This window comes from Aptenodytes patagonicus, chromosome 6 (genome assembly GCF_965638725.1).
Source record: "Aptenodytes patagonicus chromosome 6, bAptPat1.pri.cur, whole genome shotgun sequence".
In the NCBI taxonomy this organism is placed as follows: domain Eukaryota; kingdom Metazoa; phylum Chordata; class Aves; order Sphenisciformes; family Spheniscidae; genus Aptenodytes; species Aptenodytes patagonicus.
In genome coordinates this window covers 52389509-52409126 of record NC_134954.1, presented here as the reverse complement: position 1 = coordinate 52409126, position 19618 = coordinate 52389509, and the positions used below count along the sequence as shown (strand labels likewise).

Here is a 19618-nt window from a genome sequence, read left to right as displayed (position 1 = left end):
TCCAAGCCAAAAACATGCTTATCTATAGAATCAAGTGCTTTTATGTACACAGAGGTTTCCCAGAAGACCTTAGGGACTAGAGCAAGAGATTAGATATGCATTTCTTGTCTTCCTGAAGAACATCTACCACAACACTCGAGACCATTCAGAATGGGCATACTTGTCCCCCCATGCTCCACCCCGCAGCTAAAGCCATTCTGCTATGCAGCAAATAAATGCAAAGTCCAATGGGCCAAAGAAGAACTAAGAGAAGCATCATATCTATTTAATGCTATGCTCAGACACCACAACAAGGAGGGAAGTGGTGTTGGGTTCTAATGCCTGTTTCCAAGGGCTTTTTTTTATTTAATTTAAATCAAAGGACCATTTAATATAAATATGCATAAGGAAGCTGGGATCAGAAAATTACAGAAGACCTACATTTCAAGAAACATTTACCAGAGAGTTTTATTGGCAATGTTGGGAAAACAAACCCAAAACCACAATAAGGGGGACATGAAGGAGATTATATCCAAATCTTACAAGGTTCAGATGCTCCCCAGTGAATCACAAAGAATATTTAAGAAACTGCTACCACACCTCTTTAAATTTAAGAAGAGACTGCGCTGAATCCATATCCAGTGGTAAACCAATATCTTCATTTTCAGGAAGATCAAAAACTTCTACAGATTTTCCATGTAAATGTGACTCATACGTATCGTCATCATCATCATAGTCATCATCCTGACAAAATGGGAAAATCATGACATTCTGTAACACACACACTTTGTATTATGGTGGCAGCAATAACAAAAGCACACAATCAAGGAATCCAAACAGTTGCAAAACTTTTCTCAACTAGTTACTATTCCTTTTTAGTTTCTTATACCTACAATAAGTTTTAAAGATGACTTGCGAACACCTTCATCAAAGTTCCACAAAAGAGAGCTAAGTAAGCCATGCACAAAACAAGCCACAGCTGATACTTAAAAATATCTTTCGGATTATTGATAAATTGGAAGTATAGCAAGTAGTGATAATCATGTGCCTTGATAATAGTAATGTATGAAGTTTGTATTTTCTGTTTTTAGAAAGTTGCCTGTTTTATCCTTTCTTTTTTTTTTTTTGCTTTAATTTGATTCAGAAAACATTTGTTCCATTTGCAGAAGTTATTGCCTGTAGCCGTAATCATGTACTTTTAAAAATATGTAAGTATGTATGATGTTTTACCTGCTCTGTATCATCATGAACATAGTGCTGCTCATACAGACATCTCTCTTGCTCTAAGGTCTCACTAATGAGGCGGGCTACTTCACTCTGAGTCCCCGGCTTCTCCCTCCCAATCAGAAATCTACAGAAGAAAAACAAATTACCTTGCAGCAAAAAGCTTAAGATATGCTTAAGAAATTAGTTTGCCATACTGTTGCCTTCAACAACATCTTTGTAAAACTTTCAGATTATGGTTTTGTATTCTCCATTAATGAAAAATGACAAAAAGAAAGCATTATTTCAAGGAAGACATACATACCTCACTGTGCCTTTGGTGTTTTTTAATACAGTGGCTGCAAAGAACTGGGTAACTCCGACTAGACTTATGCCATCAACCTCAACAATCTGATCATTTACTTGAATTCTGCAAAATAAATAAATGCTTAGCTATTAGTTCAATGATTTTGGCTTGACAGATTTTTGACATGACAAGTATCACTTAAAACTCACTAATATTTATAATGAGAAATTCTGAGAGAAATTAATTGCTTAAAACAATCTCCTGATCCTCAGTTACTATGCAGATCACCAACTAAAATTTACATGGTATTTGCCTTGATATTTTTATACTATTTACACACTGATTGGTGTCCTTGGGTGTCAACATGATTTTGTGGCATTGTTACACATGGGCACATTCTAAGCTTTTCTCATATATGCTGTAAGCAGACCTATGCTTATTTTGCCAAATTGTACTATATTAAAAAAAAACCTGTTTTTTAAAAAAATTAACATAAAGCAGGAATGTAATTTTTATTCAGCTGCATTCAGCTTTTGTACTTCTATTCACAGTATTTAGCATATCCAATGAAAACAATTGGGCTCTGTTAGAAATTTGTAAAAAGCATAATCAATTCAATGAAAAACTCACCGTCCATCTCTCTGTGCAGCTCCACCATCTGTTATTGTTTTTACAAAAATACCTAGTTTTTCAAGTCCCTGATCAGCACCAACTCCCATTCCAATAATACTGATGCCCAGACCACTGTCACCTAAAGGATTCAAAAATCTAACATTAGCCGCATAGCCGCATAGCGCAAGATGTAACACTTAGCAGTAGTGAGCTGTTTCAAAGCTTCCCAAGTCCTTCCACACAAAGGAGATGAAAATTCACTTAAAAAAAAAAAAAAAAGACGACAACATATTTTCTATCTAGATACTACTTAAAGCCTTTTTGTTCTGTAGTTATGACTGCCTGTTAGATTCAAAGCTTCATGGTATCTGGAGGAGATAGCAAGAGTTATGAATTGTATATATTTTGATGCAGATCTGTCACTCAGCAATGTAGCCTTCCTAACTTCAATTAAGTATGACAATTTGAACTCAGTAGAGGCCCATCCAGTTAAAGTTCACTAAATTCAACAGAACTAGCCACAAATGAAAGCCTGAACACACATTCAAAAATTTGAGACCTAAATTAAGGGAAAATACAGTTTAAAATTGTTTTATCTTTTGTGCACATAGTATCTCTTGCAAATGTTCAAGGTTTGATTTGCACCTTTTTCAATTTCCACAGGAAACACTTCCATTTTTTCCACCCTTTTCTCAAGTTCATACTCAGCTGAGGCTGCCACAGGGTCAACTTCTTCATTACGTCTATCGTAGTCTTCATTTGAGTAAGTACTGAAAACCTAAGAAAGGTAACAGAAAACTTTTTTAGTGCTTTCCCACCCCCTTCCAAACATGATATAATTGGAAGAAAATCAGTAAGGAAATTAAAGTAGTATTTTCAAAGATCCCATTTTCTAAACAACCATCAATTTAATAAATACTGCTGCTGTACAACAGTTTCCAACTTGCACAGAAGTAACATTTTAGAAGTTTCAAAACAATTCCTTAAACACTTTTTGTGTTGTAAATGCACCAAATAGTTAAAAGAAATCAGTCAAGGAAATCAGTCATCTCCTCTTTGATACAGTGTTACTTTTTTTTTTTTTTTTTAGGACTACATTCCCCCAAATCCTTCTTCCTCTCTTCTCCCCCCCCCCGGCACCATCTGCCAATTGCAGTGCTTCAAACAGATGTAGTTTTCTGATTTTGCAAGGGAATGACACAGTTTCTCAGGAAAAGGAAATGCCTTATTACATACACTACTATTTTTAGTAATCACTCCAGCTGAATTTCTGAATTGTTAAAAATAAAAGATAAACAAACAACACAAATTAAGACAGAAATCTAGAAAGCAAGAATGAGCTACATGTAACAGGGTTAATTTTACTTATCAGCATGTTCATTAATTGTATTTAAATTCATAAGTTGGGACAAAAAAATACACCAACCCCCTTTTATCTGAAAAACAAGGTTTATCTGCTTAAGTTTTTACAGGCACTGAGTGTTTTACTCAACATCACTGTAAGACAAAAAACAGTTATGGATTGCAGCTGCAGCAGCCATCTCCCTAATCAAGAATGTGCAGTGCTGACACAAAGTTAATTTACACTGACCTACTAACTTTTTGCAACTTTTGCATTTTCCCACTAAGACTACCTAGACAGGTAGCTGTAATCATGTAAATAAGACAGAATTAACTGTATTTAGCTGTAATTAACATTTTCCCAGTGAATTTAGATCCGCTAGTATATGGAGTTAGCTCTGCATGGCAGTAGCCTCAGACACAGGAAAATGGTTATTGAAACAGATTACAAAAAGGCAACTAATGTAACTCAGTATTTCCCACAGGGACCTTACTACTTCACCTCCAGACTACAGCTAGAGGACAGTTTCACAAACTCTTCGCCAAATCCTGCAAAACAGCTACTCCAGAAACACGGAATGGCCATAGAGCAGTCCAGTAAGTAAGCAAGATTAGATCCACTTGGCTGAAAGGGAAGGAAGAAACCCACTCTCGGAAGGCTTATGTTTCCCCCAGTAAAAGAACCTTCCTGAAAAGTTGTTCTTCTTAAGTCTTGCATAAAGGTAAATAAACTAATAAACTCCTTTGGACTATTGTACAGACACCAGTGGGCAACAACTGGACACAGAAAGACGACAAGGGTTGCACTTACGGTATCTGTCTTCCATAAACTTTACAGAAAAATCTGCAAAATAGACAAAGAAAACCATCCAAATGGTCTCAAGTATTCTTACTCTATCTCTATGAGAAAAAGGCGGCCAAGTTCTTAAACTAGTCCCCCTCCCCGCCCCCCCAAATCAGTAAATAGGATATGAAGTAGAAGCTTTAGGGTTTCATGAAGCACTATTCTCCCTTTGGAACAAAACCCATCTGGTTTGGTTCCTTTGCATTCCAATAGAAAAATCAATCTCTCAAAAAAGATAGTCAAGTTATAATAATAAGATGAATTTTAAACTAATAATAAAAAAAGTTCATGAGTGGACAAGTGATAACTTTTTAATGAGAATATTTGAGTTCTTGAGAACGAATCAAATACTGGAGCATGAAGAAAATCAAGTTTGCTTATTTATAAGTGTAGGTATGATCTAGTATTAATAATACGACTGAAACGTTAAAGATCACTAACCATCAAATGGCTGAATGAGCAAAATGTGGGGAATGGTAGTAGTCCATTTTGGAGACACTGACAACTGTATTTTCTTGATTCTTTGTAACTCAGTGGTCTAACTCACAAAGCAGAAAATGATGCAAGTAGTCACTATCTGCTGAAGAATCACATTAGCAAAGGGATGACCAGTTCCTTACACAACCATTCAAAAAGTGCTGGAAATTTGGGGGAAGCAAAGTCGCACCATCTTAACACGCCGCATTACATATACTGCAAATCTTAGGCTGCCAGCACTAAAATCTGTCTGGAATTTCTAAAAATTATTAAATGTTTTTCCAACTCAAAACTAACAGCATTGTACTTGGGAGTCTCATAGAATTTGCCCATTTTGACACAAAATTGATCATAGGGATTGATCATCTGCCAGGAATGGATCATAGAATTAGAAATTAATGGTGGGTTAGATTCCAGTGATGTTTATAATTGCTATACATAAAATAATAATTGCAAAATCATACATATGCAAATGAAGACTACTAATATTTAAGCGCACTAGCTCTTTGAGAAAAAACTATCTGAAATAAATTCTGACTAATCCACTAGGAGAAAGAATTCATACTTTTCCTCTTAAAGTTACAGATGGGAAGTGTGTGAGAACATTAAGGTAATATTCTAAAAACCATAATGCCACAATTAGGACAAGAAAAATCTGTTTCAAAATAGTAAGAAAAAAACCACTGACTTCAGGAAAATAATTTTGAGGTAAAACATGAACATACAAAGAATAGAGGAAAAGCAAAACTGATATATAACCAGAAGCCAAACACTGCAATAACAAAGAGAAAAGCAAGAGCACACTAAGAAACCTACAGCCCAAAGAGTCAAGTGCAAAAGGCAGAAATTTTTATTGTGTACACGTGGAATCATAACATGGTATTCATCTTTTACGAGACAGAAATAATAAAATTGTTGATACTAATATAGGAAACACAGAACTGCTCAGCAAGTTTTTCTTGCCAAGTAGCAAAAGTAATATTAAACACAGTTAAAATGTGGATAATAAATAATATAAGTTACAAGTTACGTAGTTTAGAAGACTGATGAGAAAGCTAAACACAGTTCATCCCTGCGCTGTGTCTGGCGGGGTTTAGTCACTGAATCAAACGCATTAGGGACAAAAGAAATTCTAATCTTACTATCTAAAAGCCACTGCTAGCCAGAGATCGTAAAATTATTAGCGTGCAAGTGATATTTTTAGAAGATATGCTTTAGCAAAAACAAGTTATTGTCTCAACATAGTAGAAACTAGATGAATTTTACTGTGGAAACCACGTGAATTTTACAAGCCTTTTACCATAGCTTGTTATATATCCAGAAGGTTAACCTAACATTAGTAACTTCTGGATCTACTCAAGCTAATGAATGATGAAAAACCCTGCTATCTGAAAAAGGAATTTCTTTTTACACTCAAGACCTCTTTTCTTCAGAATGAATAACAATAATTTGAATCCAAAAAAGTTCTGACAGAGGGCTGAATTCTTAAGGATTATTTTAATTAAATTGTTAAGATACATAACCAGAAATTTTCAAATATACTTAGTCCTTGGAGAGCAAATATATTTATCTGGAGACAGAACAAACTGCATTCTCCACACCAGGAAAATGAATCACTTTTTGAATGCAAACCTCAGTTCGCCTCCTTGTATGAAGATGCTAATATCAACATCAAGATCAGCACTCCAAAAAAACCAACGCAGCCTACTGTCTAAAGGATCCCACCGTTCAGTTCCTGTTACCATACAGAACTAAAAATCTCCATTGTATCATCTTAGTGCTATCACAGAAAACAGCATTATCACAAAAAACCAACAATGACCTCTCTTAATTCAAACTCTTAGCAGCACATAAAAAGCTCTACTTAAGAACTATGATAGTTTTAGCAGAATGTTAATTTTGTTAGAGGGTAAACTCTTCAGAAGAGAGACACTAATTTACCACATGTTTGCACGAAACTGCGATGGAGTCATAAAACACAGCCCAAAGACCTCTGCTCCCATATTAATTTCTAGTAGATAATTTGTTTGTGCCTGATCAAAAGCAGAACATTACAAAAGTAATTAAACAGTAAGATTAAGAAATCAATAACTGCCCAGAAGGGCTCCCAACTAATTGGAATGGAAGCAATATCAACATCACTTTAAAATTCTCATACAATACCACAATATTTGCTGGAAAGCCTCACAACACCTGCATAGGCAGTTAAAGTAACACTTAACAGCTGAGAGAGGCACTGAAGTGTTACTGACGCCCCTGCCTGTGCACCTCGCCCAGCAATGACTACACCTTTTGGTTTGTGTTTCTTCTGAAACACATTTCTTACTTTGAACATTTGACTTCACTGACACTCAATAAAGCCATACATTCAAAACACAAGTCACGGCTCAGGGAAACTTATCTAACAGTGAACAGTTTCAGCTTTTCAAATTGATTGCCTTTGTGATGCCTGGCAAAATGTGAAGTGCTCAAGCAAACATGAACAATCATTTGAAACAGTAGCACTGAAGTAGGACTGAAGTATAATGTACACTTTACAGTTTTACAATCTCCCTCTTCAGTTAAAGTAGACATCTTATTACTGCTACCCACTCTTCCCTCCGTTTCCAAAAGCTACACGGTTAGTATTTCATTACCACTGTTATATTTTAAGTGAAAAATGACTATACCTGATTTAAGTCAACTCATGCTGTCAAGTCCTTTAATCAGCAAACAGAAATACCTTGCTTACTTTTTTTTTTTTTTAACACTTATACTTTTACTGTGTAAGTAAAAAATACTTCAAAAAGTATTCAGAATGGTTGGTAACTGTTAAACAGGTTAATATTATAAGCCATTACATTCAATGTAGCATTTTCTGTTAGCTAACAGGTGGACAGACAGGCTGGACACACTTATGCACTTGATCCTGTAGCTCTGTATGACTTAATCAAAAACATCAACCAGGTCAGTTTACATAAAGGTGTAAGTGCAACCTTGCTTCAGGTCTACAGTACAGACAATTTCATATAGATAATTTCATCATAAATAAACCAGTTTTTTACCAGTCTCACTATTGTCTACTTAATTCTCAATAAAACCAGTAAAATTTATTCTCTAGTTCTGTATTTCACTGCAGTAGCAAAGGCACTGGAGCTAGCTAGAGAGCAAGAAAGACGACATGGTATCTGTTTCAGTCAGGTTATGCTACCTACTCCAGAAGGAGAAACACACTTTCACTTTCAGGTATTTCATTTTTAAATCCCAATGAAAGAAATACTGAAGACAGAGAAAAGCATCCATTCAGATTCGGTGCACTGATGTTATTTCATTTCAAACATTCAGAGCAGAAGTTGAGAGATGATTCACGTTCTCTCTCCGTGGAAGTGGAGCTCTGCTGTGACGTGGTTGTACTCCACCACCATCTCAGTTGAGGTGGCATTGCTCTCTGACTGACAAGGAGACTGAAAGACTCCAAATAAATAGGATATGACTGACCAGAAGAGGCAAACACTACTCACAATACCACATAAAGGGGGGATTCCCCCCAAAAATCTTGACTCCTGAAAGACTTTGTATCTAAAGAAAGTAATTCAATTATGAACATCTGTAAGCCTCACAGGTGTCTTGGTACCACCAATTTAAGCCTGGCAATCCAGAAGAATGAGATATGTGCATTTATTTAGTATTCACCAAAACAAAAATCTTGACCTGACCAAATCTAAATAGAAGCAAATTGGTAAGAGGAACTTCAAAAGAATAACAATCAACACAAATAGTCCACCTGGCTGTTTTCTAAAGGCCGTAAGAAGAAACAACAAAATAACCCTGCCATACCAGATCAACTCAATTAACTAATCTGCAGTAATACTGTCACTAGCAATGATCAATACCCCAGGTCTGAAAAGGAGGATCATCTCACTGTACCAAGACACATGAGAGGGTGATGGAGGAAAATGATTGAGAAATAAATCTAAAGAATTTGCATGTTGCCTTTTGGAATAATACTTTACTACTCAATAAAAACATAAGAACCCTGTAAAAAACGCTGCTACACTGCGCCTTCATGATTTCAAGATTACAAAATATGTACTCAGATCATAGAGGCGCACTTCTTTTCACTGATGTCCTTCTGAGTGTTCACCTTCTCTTTTATGTTAGAATGATATGAAAAGGGATAATTTATTTTTTCCATCTCTCAAAAGGTAAACTACAAACAAGTTTCAGCTACTGCCTGTTCATTCTTTATCAGTCTAGGTTATTCTCAGGTGCTAATAACAGCAATCATCATCAAAAAGATGCTGAATCTTTTAGCAGCTTAACTGCTGAGGTAATGAACATGTCTCCTATAAATTTGCTTATCTTTGCTGACCTTCGCCACCTCCTCAGTGTTTCTTCTGACTACATCTCCCATGAAACCCTCAAGTGCCTCCTATTCACTCCCTTTCCTCCCTCCTGTTCCCCACAGCTATTCTCGGAGCAAAACACAGCACAGGCTGGACATGCATAGTGATCAGATAACATTAAGTCAAAAAGGACAAGTAACTTAAACTAAAGCTGCAGCCCTGCCATCGGTGAGGGCACGAATCTGCAGCTCTGAGATAACTGCTAATTTTCCCCAAACCAAGCAGTATTTTAAAAATACCTTTTAAAGTATCTCTCTCTTCCCTGTCAAATCCAGGTGAAACTGCTAGGAAGTTAGAAGTTGGAGGGACTGAAAAAGGAGTGAGGACAGACAGGTCCTCCTCACTGTTACCTCACCTGACATCCATAACCTCATCGTTCTTTTATTGGTCTGTAGTTTTAGAGCATCATCAAGTACATTAAAGAGGACAGCGGGTATGTCATGTAACTGCATTCAGGGAATAATTCAGTTAGAAATACACTGAGATTAATGTAAAGAGTCAAGCTGCTCCAGCAGTGAGCCAGGGTATAAAAAGAAATTCTTTACTTTTTCTGTTCTGGTTTAGATTTCTGCTCTACAGCCCCATACCCTGGCACTGGACTCTCATCCAAAAACTCTTGAAATGCCAAATCAATCTACCATTGTAAAACTTACATATCAAGTATTTCCTAAAAATCAAAACAGAAGATGTATGATAAAAAAGAAATGCCAAAGAAAGCTAGAGTTGAAAATGCTTCTTTCTAGAGAGCTGAACGAAAGTCATGGAATCAAAACATAACAAGGACCAGAAAGGCATCAGAAATACTGCATACAGAACTTTCTAAAACCGGGTAAATCTATACACAGAAGCCTAAATACATTTAGGCTTAACAAACATTTAACTTTTATGAAAGTTGAAATTTCAATAAGCATTTAAAGATTACCTTTCCTCAAAAAAAAAAAAAAGCCAAAATAACAAAACGTTCACACATATGTGTGAAAATATGTACCTTCTTCCTCCAGTTAATATCTGTGTTTTTAACATCTCATACTGTTAAGTTAGCCAGCAGGAAATGTCATACTCCCAGATGCAGGCAGAATACAACAGGGTTACTTTTTGTGAAAAGTCACTGAAAAGTACTGTGGAGAGTTTGAGATAAAAATACGAAAAGTTGTTACGATGTTAAGTTACAAACATTGAAATGTTGATGCAAGTGATAAACAGGGCTTCAAAACAATTAAAATCTATGAGTTACAACAAACAAATTGTCATTGCAAAAGATCCCAAACAAAGCATGATGGAAATACACCTACATTGCTTGTGTCAACAAAAGCAAGCAGATTACTTCCCACATACAAGTCAATTCTGTTTAAATCTACTCTCAAATCAAATCTCTCTTTTCCTAGATCAACTTACATCCATGTCACAATACTTTTTTCTTAATAACACAGAAGTATTTTACTGAAGTGCTTGACCGATAGCTGACAAACAATTGACCTTTTATGCAGTAATCAATTCTCTAATTACTGAAGAAACTCCGGGGTTTGGGTATCTTCCACCAGTTAGTGTATCTTGTATCCCCTTCTGTGTATGATGTCACAAGTATAGAAGTTATAGTTCAAAAATCGGAGGATGTATGAAGCTGAAGGACTGCTCTGCAACATTTTGTTAAAACAGTGTTCAGGAGACTGCACATTGACCTAGAAAAATTGTGCATCTCCTAAAAGTGGTAAGCATTTACAGATATGCTGTTATACAGGAAATCTAATTAAAATGTATCTTCATTTACTGCTTCATTAACTTCCACAGTAAGCAGTTCTGTACTGAAAAGATTGAAAAGTATGCCAGCCTGAACAAGATTACCGTTTGTGTGCCAGCTATACATAAAACAGCTCTATTCCGATATGCAAGACAAATGGCAGTATTATGAAGGATTTCCATATTCTCTCAGAAGCAGCTGATACTTGGATGGTTAGGACAACACACAAGCTATGAAACTGCTTTCAGTTTCCTTACTTAAGAAATAAGTTTAAACTTCCACTCAACTGCGACAAATATAAAAGTAAAGCCTTTATGAAGGTTTGGGTTTTGTTGGTTTTCTTTTAAACTGTGTTCTTGACTTAACAATCTTAAAAGAAAGTATTATTCACAAAAAGCTGGGAACAGACACTCCCATGCAACTTAAACTGCGTATCACTGCTAATTAAACAGACTTACGAAAGCAAATAGCAGCTGTGCTATCTTTTCAGTTTACCTGAGCTACAGAATTTCTAAGGATCATAAATAATTGCAGAAGTTAGTCACAATGCTATTAAAGGTTTCGAGGACAAAGTTGACACAGTCAGAAGTAAAAACATCTCAAGAAGTCAATTTGGAAACAGGCATTTGTTTTCCCAATGGAAAGTTTCAAAATTACAAACGTCAAACAGCGCTCAGTCATTACATTTATGTTAATTAAAGCCTTTCAAGGTAATCACATAATTGAAAGCGAGTTTAATCGCTACATTACAAAAGCAAAGTGAAATATAAAGGGATGACAGCACAGTTACCTGATGTTATTTGCACTGTCTGTAATGCTGATTGTTTACACAGTTTATTCAGAAAACTTCAAGACAAAGACAAATTCAGTTCCCTTGCAAATACCTTGGACAGCTGAGTGTGCTTTACATTCCTTACTGGCTTCATATGTGGCAACAAGAGACTAAAAATAGCTCATGTACCATAATACAAACTCAGTCTGTGAAGTTCTCCTAATAACTGTACAGTATCACTCTCTTCACTACTGTAGGAAAAACAAGCAACCGAGACATAAAGTTCCTTAAGGTCTGCAGAGATCAAACAGCAGCAGGACTTAAAGAGTCAGGTCACCCACGGCAAGTAAGAAATCTTCCCAGATGTCATTTATCACTAGCTTCTACAGCATTGAAACATTTATTTTAAAAAGTCCCACCTACACTTATTTTCACAGGCACGGGGCAACTCAAAATAATGGAGTATTTGCATAATTGTGTTCCATCCTTCCTGAAATTATCAGATCAAATTATGTTCTTAAGCCCTGCTACAGATGTCAACAATTATGGATCTCTAGCATGGGTCAGATGCAGTGCTAACAGTGTTAGCTGCTTTATACATCCCCTGGGAGCTCCACAATCTCCTCCTTTTACTCAAAAGCCTTGCCAATTTTACAACCAACTACAAACTTTGAAACAGAGACATTAATCAAGTTCTCTGCTGCTGCAGCATGAATACTGTTTTTAGGGTGCCTGTGTGTAAGTTACATCCACTACCTACACACATATCCAACTTCCCTTTTGGGTATATCAAGTACAATGGTCAGAGCTCCATCACTGCAGAACCTTGATGATCTGAGAAGGTGCTTTTTCTTGCCCAAACACCTTCTGAATGTTTTGAATTCTCCAACTCTATCAGACACCTGCTAAACAGCAACTGCAAAAGACAGAGATGGTTTCTTCATAATCACTAGAGAGGTGCAGAAGGAAACCAGAAAGAACACCAAGGCCAGCCTGGCCTCTCGCAGGAGCATCTAACGAGAAACACAGACCTTCTCCTCTAGTGGCTATGGATGTGTGGAATGGCACTCACATTTCAGTCAAACTTATTAATCTAAATAAAGTTGAAAAAAGAAGCTACTAGGATACATTTGTCACTATAGCACTGCTTTAAGCTGTGGTGGGGACCAGGAATAATCTTTTGCTACCACTCAGGATTTTTTTTTCCTCTTCCAATTTAAGATGCACTAAAATCTATGCATAAAGCCAAACAAGACAGATTTCCTTCTATGAGGCAAAAGTGGGATTTTCTAAAAAGTTAATGAGGTATTAAAGGTACATTACTAAAAAAGATTTTGGGGAAGTGCAAAAAAAAGTTGGAATTCTTTATTTTACAGAGCACAAAAGCTGAAAACCATATACCAGGACTCATTCCCACTAAGTATCATAGAAAATATGAAACAAAAAGGCAGACAAGGGGAAAGAAATCATTGCTTAGGCATGAGGAACCAAGGGAAAAGAGCTATTGAAAATGACATACAGAAAGAGATCCCTATACCCATTATAGGAAAGATATAGTCAAGTTACACTGAAAAGGGATAAAGGCAAGTATCACAAGCTTCAATTTTAGGGCCTTAAAAAGAAAGTTCACTTGACCATATTGCTAGTAAGTACAGTTTATTCTGCCAATCCAAGTGGGGCATTATGGCAAGAACTATATTATTTTTAATGGAAAACTGCTAACAGTTGCTACTAACTGTTCATCTCTCAGTTGTGTAATCGATAATCTGTGTGGTGGGCTGACCCTGGCTGGATGCCAGGTGCCCACCAAAGCCGCTCTATCACTGCCCTCCTCAGCTGGACAGGGGAGAGAAGATATAATGAAAGGCTCGTGGGTCAACACGAGGACAGGGAGATCACTTAGTGATTACTGTCATGGGCAAAACAGACTCAACTTGGGGAAAAATTAATTTAATTTATTACCAATCAAATCAGAGTAGGATAATGAGAAATAAAACCAAATCTTAAAAACACCTTCCCCCATCCCTCCCTTCTTCCTGGGCTCAACTCTACTCCTGAATTCTCTACCTCCTCCCCTCCCTGAGCAGCACAGGGGGACGGGGAATGGGGGTTGCGGTCAGTTCATCACACATTTTCTCTGCCGCTCCTTCCTCCTCAGGGGGAGGACTCCTCACACTCTTCCCCTGCTCCAGCGTGGGGTCCCTCCCACGGGAGACAGTCTTCCATGAACTTCTCTAACGTGAGTCCTTCCCACGGGCTACAGTTCTTCATAAACTGCTCCAGCATGAGTCCTTTCCATGGTTTGCAGTCCTTCAGGAACAGACTGCTCCAACGTGGGTCCCCCGCAGGGTCACAAGTCCTGCCAGCAAACCTGCTCCAGCGTGGGCTCCTCTCTCTCTCCACGGGTCCACAGGTCCTGCCAGGAGCCTGCTCCAGCGCAGGCTTCCCACAGGGTCACAAACTCCTTTGGGCATCCACCTGCTCCGGCATGGGGTCCTCCACAGGCTGCAGGTGGACATCTGCTCCACCATTAACCTCCATGGGCTGCAGGGGGACAGCCTGCCTCACCATGGTCTTCACCACAGGCTGCAGGGGAATCTCTGCTCCGGTGCCTGGAGCATCTCCTTCCCCCTCTTTCTTCACTGACCTTGGTGTTTGCAGACTTGTTTCTCTCACATATGCTCACTGCCCTTTCTGGCTGCAATTGCTGTTGCAGAGGTTTCCCCCCCCCCCCATTCTTAAATATGTTATCCCAGAGGCGCTACCACTGTCGCTGATGGGCTCGGCCTTGGCCAGCGGCGGGTCTGTCTTGGAGCCAGCTGGCATTGGCTCTATCAGACATAGGGGAAGCTTCGAGCAGCTTCTCACAGAAGCCACCTTTGTAGCCCCCCGCTACCAAAACCTTGCCACGCAAACCCAACACAATAATCTGGTACAGGTTGGTTCCTGTGACTTTCAGAGGCGCAGCCGTAACTGAGCAGTGCTAGTTACCAAAAACTGAGTTTTGTCTACACGAGAGCTTCCATCACAGTTGGCACAGAGATTTCTTTGACCTAAGTCTGGCATAGACATAACAGAAAAGGCAAGAAAAGTCTGTTACAGCCACGGCTTCAGTAGGATTTCAGCAACGATCAGTAAAACCCTGCCTACAGCAGGAAACCAGCAGTCACTCAATGCACACACATTTACAGTAGACTCTACACAGCACTTTCCTCAGATACTCAGTGCACAAATGCGAGAGGAAATGGACTGATGCCCCTCCAGCTCTCTCACAGCCCTCACCAGACTCATTATGCAGTTTCCAACAGCTGCACTCTCCCCTTTAGTGCTCCAGGTCACCACTAAAGCAGCATCAACTACAAGAAAGCCGTATAAAGTCAGCCTGTCTATGGAGGGACTATAAAAAAACCCCATGCAACAAAACTCTTATTTTGCCACACCCAAAACATTTTCTGGGGTACAGCACTGGCGTGTTTAACAAACTGGGAAGTTACAGCTCTCCACTGCAGGTAGTACAGGAGTCAACAGAATTTTTGCATCCCTCTGATCAGTAAAAGTGAGTCCTGACTCCGTACGAATAAAGTGTAAGAATCATTTATTAAAGATGATATTTTTCATACGTGTAATAGTAGAAGAAAAATATGCTTGAGAAAGCGTGGACAGTTTTGCATTCCATCCTGGTCCGCACCTCCCAATTCTCCTCCCAAACTTTAAGAGGGACTACAATAACTGAAGTCTGCAATGAGACTATAGGTAAACACAGTTTGAGCTGTGGAGCGACTTATTTTGTGGGTATTTTTGGTGAGGGAAGATCAGACAGCTAAATCTTTTTAATTTGTTAGTGTTGTAACCTACACTACTCCTCATCATCCAGTCTGCCCTGTAACTTCTACTTCCACAACTACCTAACTCCAAAATGCTCATGTTAACACTCCTACAGCATGTTCACCAAGCCAGTATTAAAAAAAAAAATTAAAAAAATTTAAAAAAAGGTTTATTATTAGAGAGAATTCTAAAATCTTAAACAGGAACCAGTCATTTGATATTTTCTCACAGTTAATTCTGAAAACAAGTCTTAAGTTGAATCTGAAGGTTTGCTATGGGTTGTGGTTTTTTTTTTTTAAAAACTTTTGTACAAAAAGTAAAACTGAAAAAATCTTTCCTAATGCAATGCCTCAATTTTAAACAACTGAAGGCAAGTATTAGAGGTCACGTGTTTGCATCTATTCCTAAAAGTTTAGTGCTTCTGAAAATGTCCAGTAAGTAAAATCTCATGTGTTTCACTATGCTGACTATCTTATGAAGCTGCTGTGATTCAGAAATCACTTGTGACTAATTTATAGCTTCTCTCTTGTTCAGAAAATTTATAACTTCTCTCTTATTCAGTTTTGAATAAAAGCCATAAGCTTACACTTTTTTAAGGGTTTTTAGAGCTTCGAAAAAAACACCACAAAAATTTATTTCCTGGGTATTTTTGACTGCAAAACAATAAAAAAATAAAGAAAATTCAAATGTACTTACCTTGATAGGAGCTGTTGAGAACTTGACTTTTCGGTCTGGCTCAGGATCTTCCTCTTCAGAAAGTCCAGGAAACTCCTCATATTCACTGTCATACATATATTCCTCCTCCTCTCCCTCCAAAATTTCTTTGCCTTCAGGCCCTTGGTTTTCTGGCTCTGTATCCCTGTCATCAAAAGCTGCATTCTCTATTCCAAAAGCACTGAAGTTCTCGCTCTGCTTTTCCACTGCTTGCTCCTCTTCTTCAGCATCCCCTTCCTGCTCTAGAACATCCTGAACTCGTGTAACTGGACCATCTTTCACAGACATCCCATCTCTTTCTTCTTCCCGACTGGTCTTGCTGCCTTCTGTAAACTCTTCTGCCACCTCCAAGGAGTAGTCGCTCCTCTTCCCTTCCTGTACTTGACGTCGGAGCATCTGATCCTCTTGAACAACGTGATCTTTCTCTAAACCTTCTTTTTCATGCCCTGAGGTTTCATTTTGTGCAACCAGCCCTGCACAAGTCCCCTCCATAGGGGAAACCTGGGAGAGAACACTATCTGATCTCCGCTGAGCATCCTGACCAGGCGTACTGCCCACATCCCACAGGCTTCTCTCAAGTACCAGTTGCTCTCTTTTGTCTTTTCCAAGTGCCTCGCTCAGCCCATCTCCGAGGATCACAGGCACTTCAGTGGACACAGCTTTCTCTGGACATCCTTCAGCAACAGCAGATGAATCCAAACTGTGGTGGCCTCTAAAAGGGTCCTGATTTGGGGGACTATAATTTTTGGAAATTTCTTTGGATTCTTCAGTGTCGCTGTCACCCAGAAAGCTTTCCAGCCTCCTAGAAATGGGCCCTGCATTCAGGAAGGAGGATTTAGAACCACTGTTGGAATGTTGCTGCTTCAACTCCTCATTACCTTGATTTTCAACTTTCTCCAGCGCAACTGGAAGACTCGCTTCTGTATTAAAACTGAAGTGGTCCGCCACATTGCTGCAATCAGAAGCTGAACCGTGTCTCCTCTTATCCTCACTTCTTTCACATTTGCTGGGGGAATATCTGTCCACTGAGCTCCGTTGTTTTATATTTCTCTCAAACAGCTTCCTGGTCTCTGAAAATTTTTCTGCCAGGGCAACTTTGTCCAAGTCTGCCTCATCATTGCTACGGATGACCTTGTCGGCAGAAGGCACAGACAACGAATCCACAGGACTGCCGCAGGGGCTGGTACTTGTGTTAAGAAGATTATTTTTTTGGACAATGAGGAAAGATGGGCTACCTGGAGAAGGTCCGTACTCTACTGCCGTGGCCCGGCTGGTTAATTTGGTCTCAGCAGGTGGACTGCTTTCACAAGAGGGTGTGGAAGAAGAGCCTCCCATTTGCAGAAACATATTTTTGATCTTGTGTACTCTATTGCCGTAAGTGGCAGCTCTACCTCGACTGTGTGGGTCATTTCCCCCTCCATTGGAAGAGGTGCTCAGCTTCTGATGCAAGCCTGTTTTGTTGGAAGCGTTTTCAGGATTGTTTATACCATCAAAAGAGCATTTGATAGCATGGAAATCGGATTTATAGGTATTCCGGTGTGGAGAAGCACTTCTTAAAGTCCTTTCCCCTTTGCCTTCGGTTTTCATCATTGTCAGAGAGAAAGCTCCCTTGACTCCTGAAGAAGAGTGGAAAGGACAACTCCCAGGCACAAAGCTTCCACCCTCCAACACCAGGCAGAGCAGATCCCACAGAAGATCTGAACAGCAGCCTTTCACCTGGCCAGCCTCCCCACTCGCACTGAAATGGAGCGCAGGGGAGTATACGTGGAGAGAAAGAAATCACAGCGCGCAAACGGCCACATCGGGTGTTATCCCCAGTGCGGATGGCGGTATCCGGAGAGCCATCTGCAGAGAGACAGAGAGTTTTCATTAACTCGGGGCCTTGCCGGCGTGCGGCACGAATCCGAAACTCGGGGTGGGAATCGCCGCCCGAGACCTCCCCGCGGGATAAAGCCCATTGTGTCCGCCGGGACGCGCGGACCCAGCTGCTCCCAGCCGCCCGCCCGGGCACCGACCTGGCGGTGCCGGCGGGGGATGCGGCGGCGGGCGGCCCCCCCGCCGCTCCGGGCTGCCCGCGCGCCCGCCCCTCCCGCCAACGGCCGTCCCGGGCCGGGCGGCGCGAGAGAAGGCAGCGCCCGGCCCTTCCTGCCGCCCGGGGGAGGCTGGGCCCGGGCCGGACACCGCCGCACGCACCGCGGCTCGGCGCGGCGGAGGGGCCCAGGCGCCCCTGCGCTGCCCGGAAGGGGGGGAAGCCGCAAGTTTCAGCCCCAACTTGGGGCTCTCCCCGTGGCGGCGCCTGTGCGCCGCGGGGCCTGCGAGGCGCGCAGCGGAGCCGCCTCGCCACCTCGTCCCAAACTTTCCGAGCCAGCCTACCTGGGGGCGGGGGTCCCGCCGGCTCCTTCCCCTCAGCGCTCTCGGCCGCCCAGCGGCCGCGCACACCACGCCATCGTTACCGTCCTCCGCCGCCAGCCGCCCTTCTTCCACTCCCACCGCCCCCCGACCCGCCGCTGCCTCCGCCGCCGCCCCGAGCTCCTCACTCCACCTTCCTCCCGCCCCCGCGGCGGCGCTCCAAACCGCCGCCCGCCCCGCTCGCTGCCTCTCACGCTGCGCGGCGCCGTCCTCCGCGCTGTGTCTCGGGCCCGCCCGCACGCGCTCCCTCGCTCGCACACAAAGAGAGGGAGCGGCGGGCGCGCCCTTGTTCCTCTCAGCGTGAGGGAAGAGAGGGGCCGGGGGGCGGCGGGCGCGCCCGGCCTGAGGGAAGCGCCTCCCGCGCCGGGATATACCACGCCATAGCGGGATACGGGTTTCGGGTGATACCATGTCGGGGAGGCGAGCAGGCACGGGGCGGCCCGCCGCTGCCCGGTCCCCCCTGGCGGCCGTGAGCGCGGGGCGGCGCGGCGCAGCGCCCGTGGGTGCGGCTCGCTCACCGGCCGCGCCGCCGGGGGAGCCGCCGCGGCTGCGACTGGGGACGCCGGAGCGAGGGACGGCGGTGGGCGCTGAGGTCCCTGAAGAAACGTGAGCGCCGAGCTGCCGGCGTTGAGGGAGATGCACGCTATTTTCTGAGGCCGGGCGGCCCCGGCGGCGGGGGTAGCGGCAGCCCCGGCTTCACCGCAGTGCAGGGTAGTTCCCGGGTGGAGGGCAAGTCGCGGCAGCTGCCACGACCGAGGCTCTGACAGCCGGAAGTAACAGCAATGCCAAACATTCCTTCCCCCCCTTCCTTTTAAAAATCATGTTGGTTTTAACCCCTCCCGAACAGGTAAGTATCAAACCCAAGCAAAGGCACAACAGCCGGGGCCGCTCCCGGCCTCCCCGCGGCGCCGGCGCGGGCGTGCGGGCAGGCCGGCCGGCCCGCAGGGGCCCGCGGCTGCCCGCAGGGGCCCGCGCCCACCCGCGCCCACCTGCTGCCCGTTTCCTCTGCGTG

At 41.8% G+C, this 19618-nt stretch overlaps 1 protein-coding gene across 4 annotated transcripts in view; it reads right to left on the bottom strand.

The window, feature by feature from the left end:
- Positions 1-18661, bottom strand: part of LOC143162355 (neurabin-1-like) — a 49371-nt gene extending 30710 nt beyond the window's left edge. For 2 of the 4 annotated variants that reach the window (XM_076342599.1, XM_076342600.1), the window contains exons 1-7: positions 18571-18661; positions 16180-18042; positions 2747-2879; positions 2120-2240; positions 1508-1612; positions 1210-1330; positions 580-723 (exon numbers count right to left, since the gene is read on the bottom strand). In XM_076342599.1, the coding sequence (XP_076198714.1) occupies positions 580-723; positions 1210-1330; positions 1508-1612; positions 2120-2240; positions 2747-2879; positions 16180-17787 (2232 nt within the window). In that variant the 5' untranslated portion in view covers positions 17788-18042; positions 18571-18661. The remainder of the gene's footprint in view (positions 1-579; positions 724-1209; positions 1331-1507; positions 1613-2119; positions 2241-2746; positions 2880-16179; positions 18043-18570) is intronic. The other 2 variants (XM_076342602.1, XM_076342603.1) reach the window with 1 other exon arrangement.
- Positions 18662-19618: the final 957 nt, after the last annotated feature.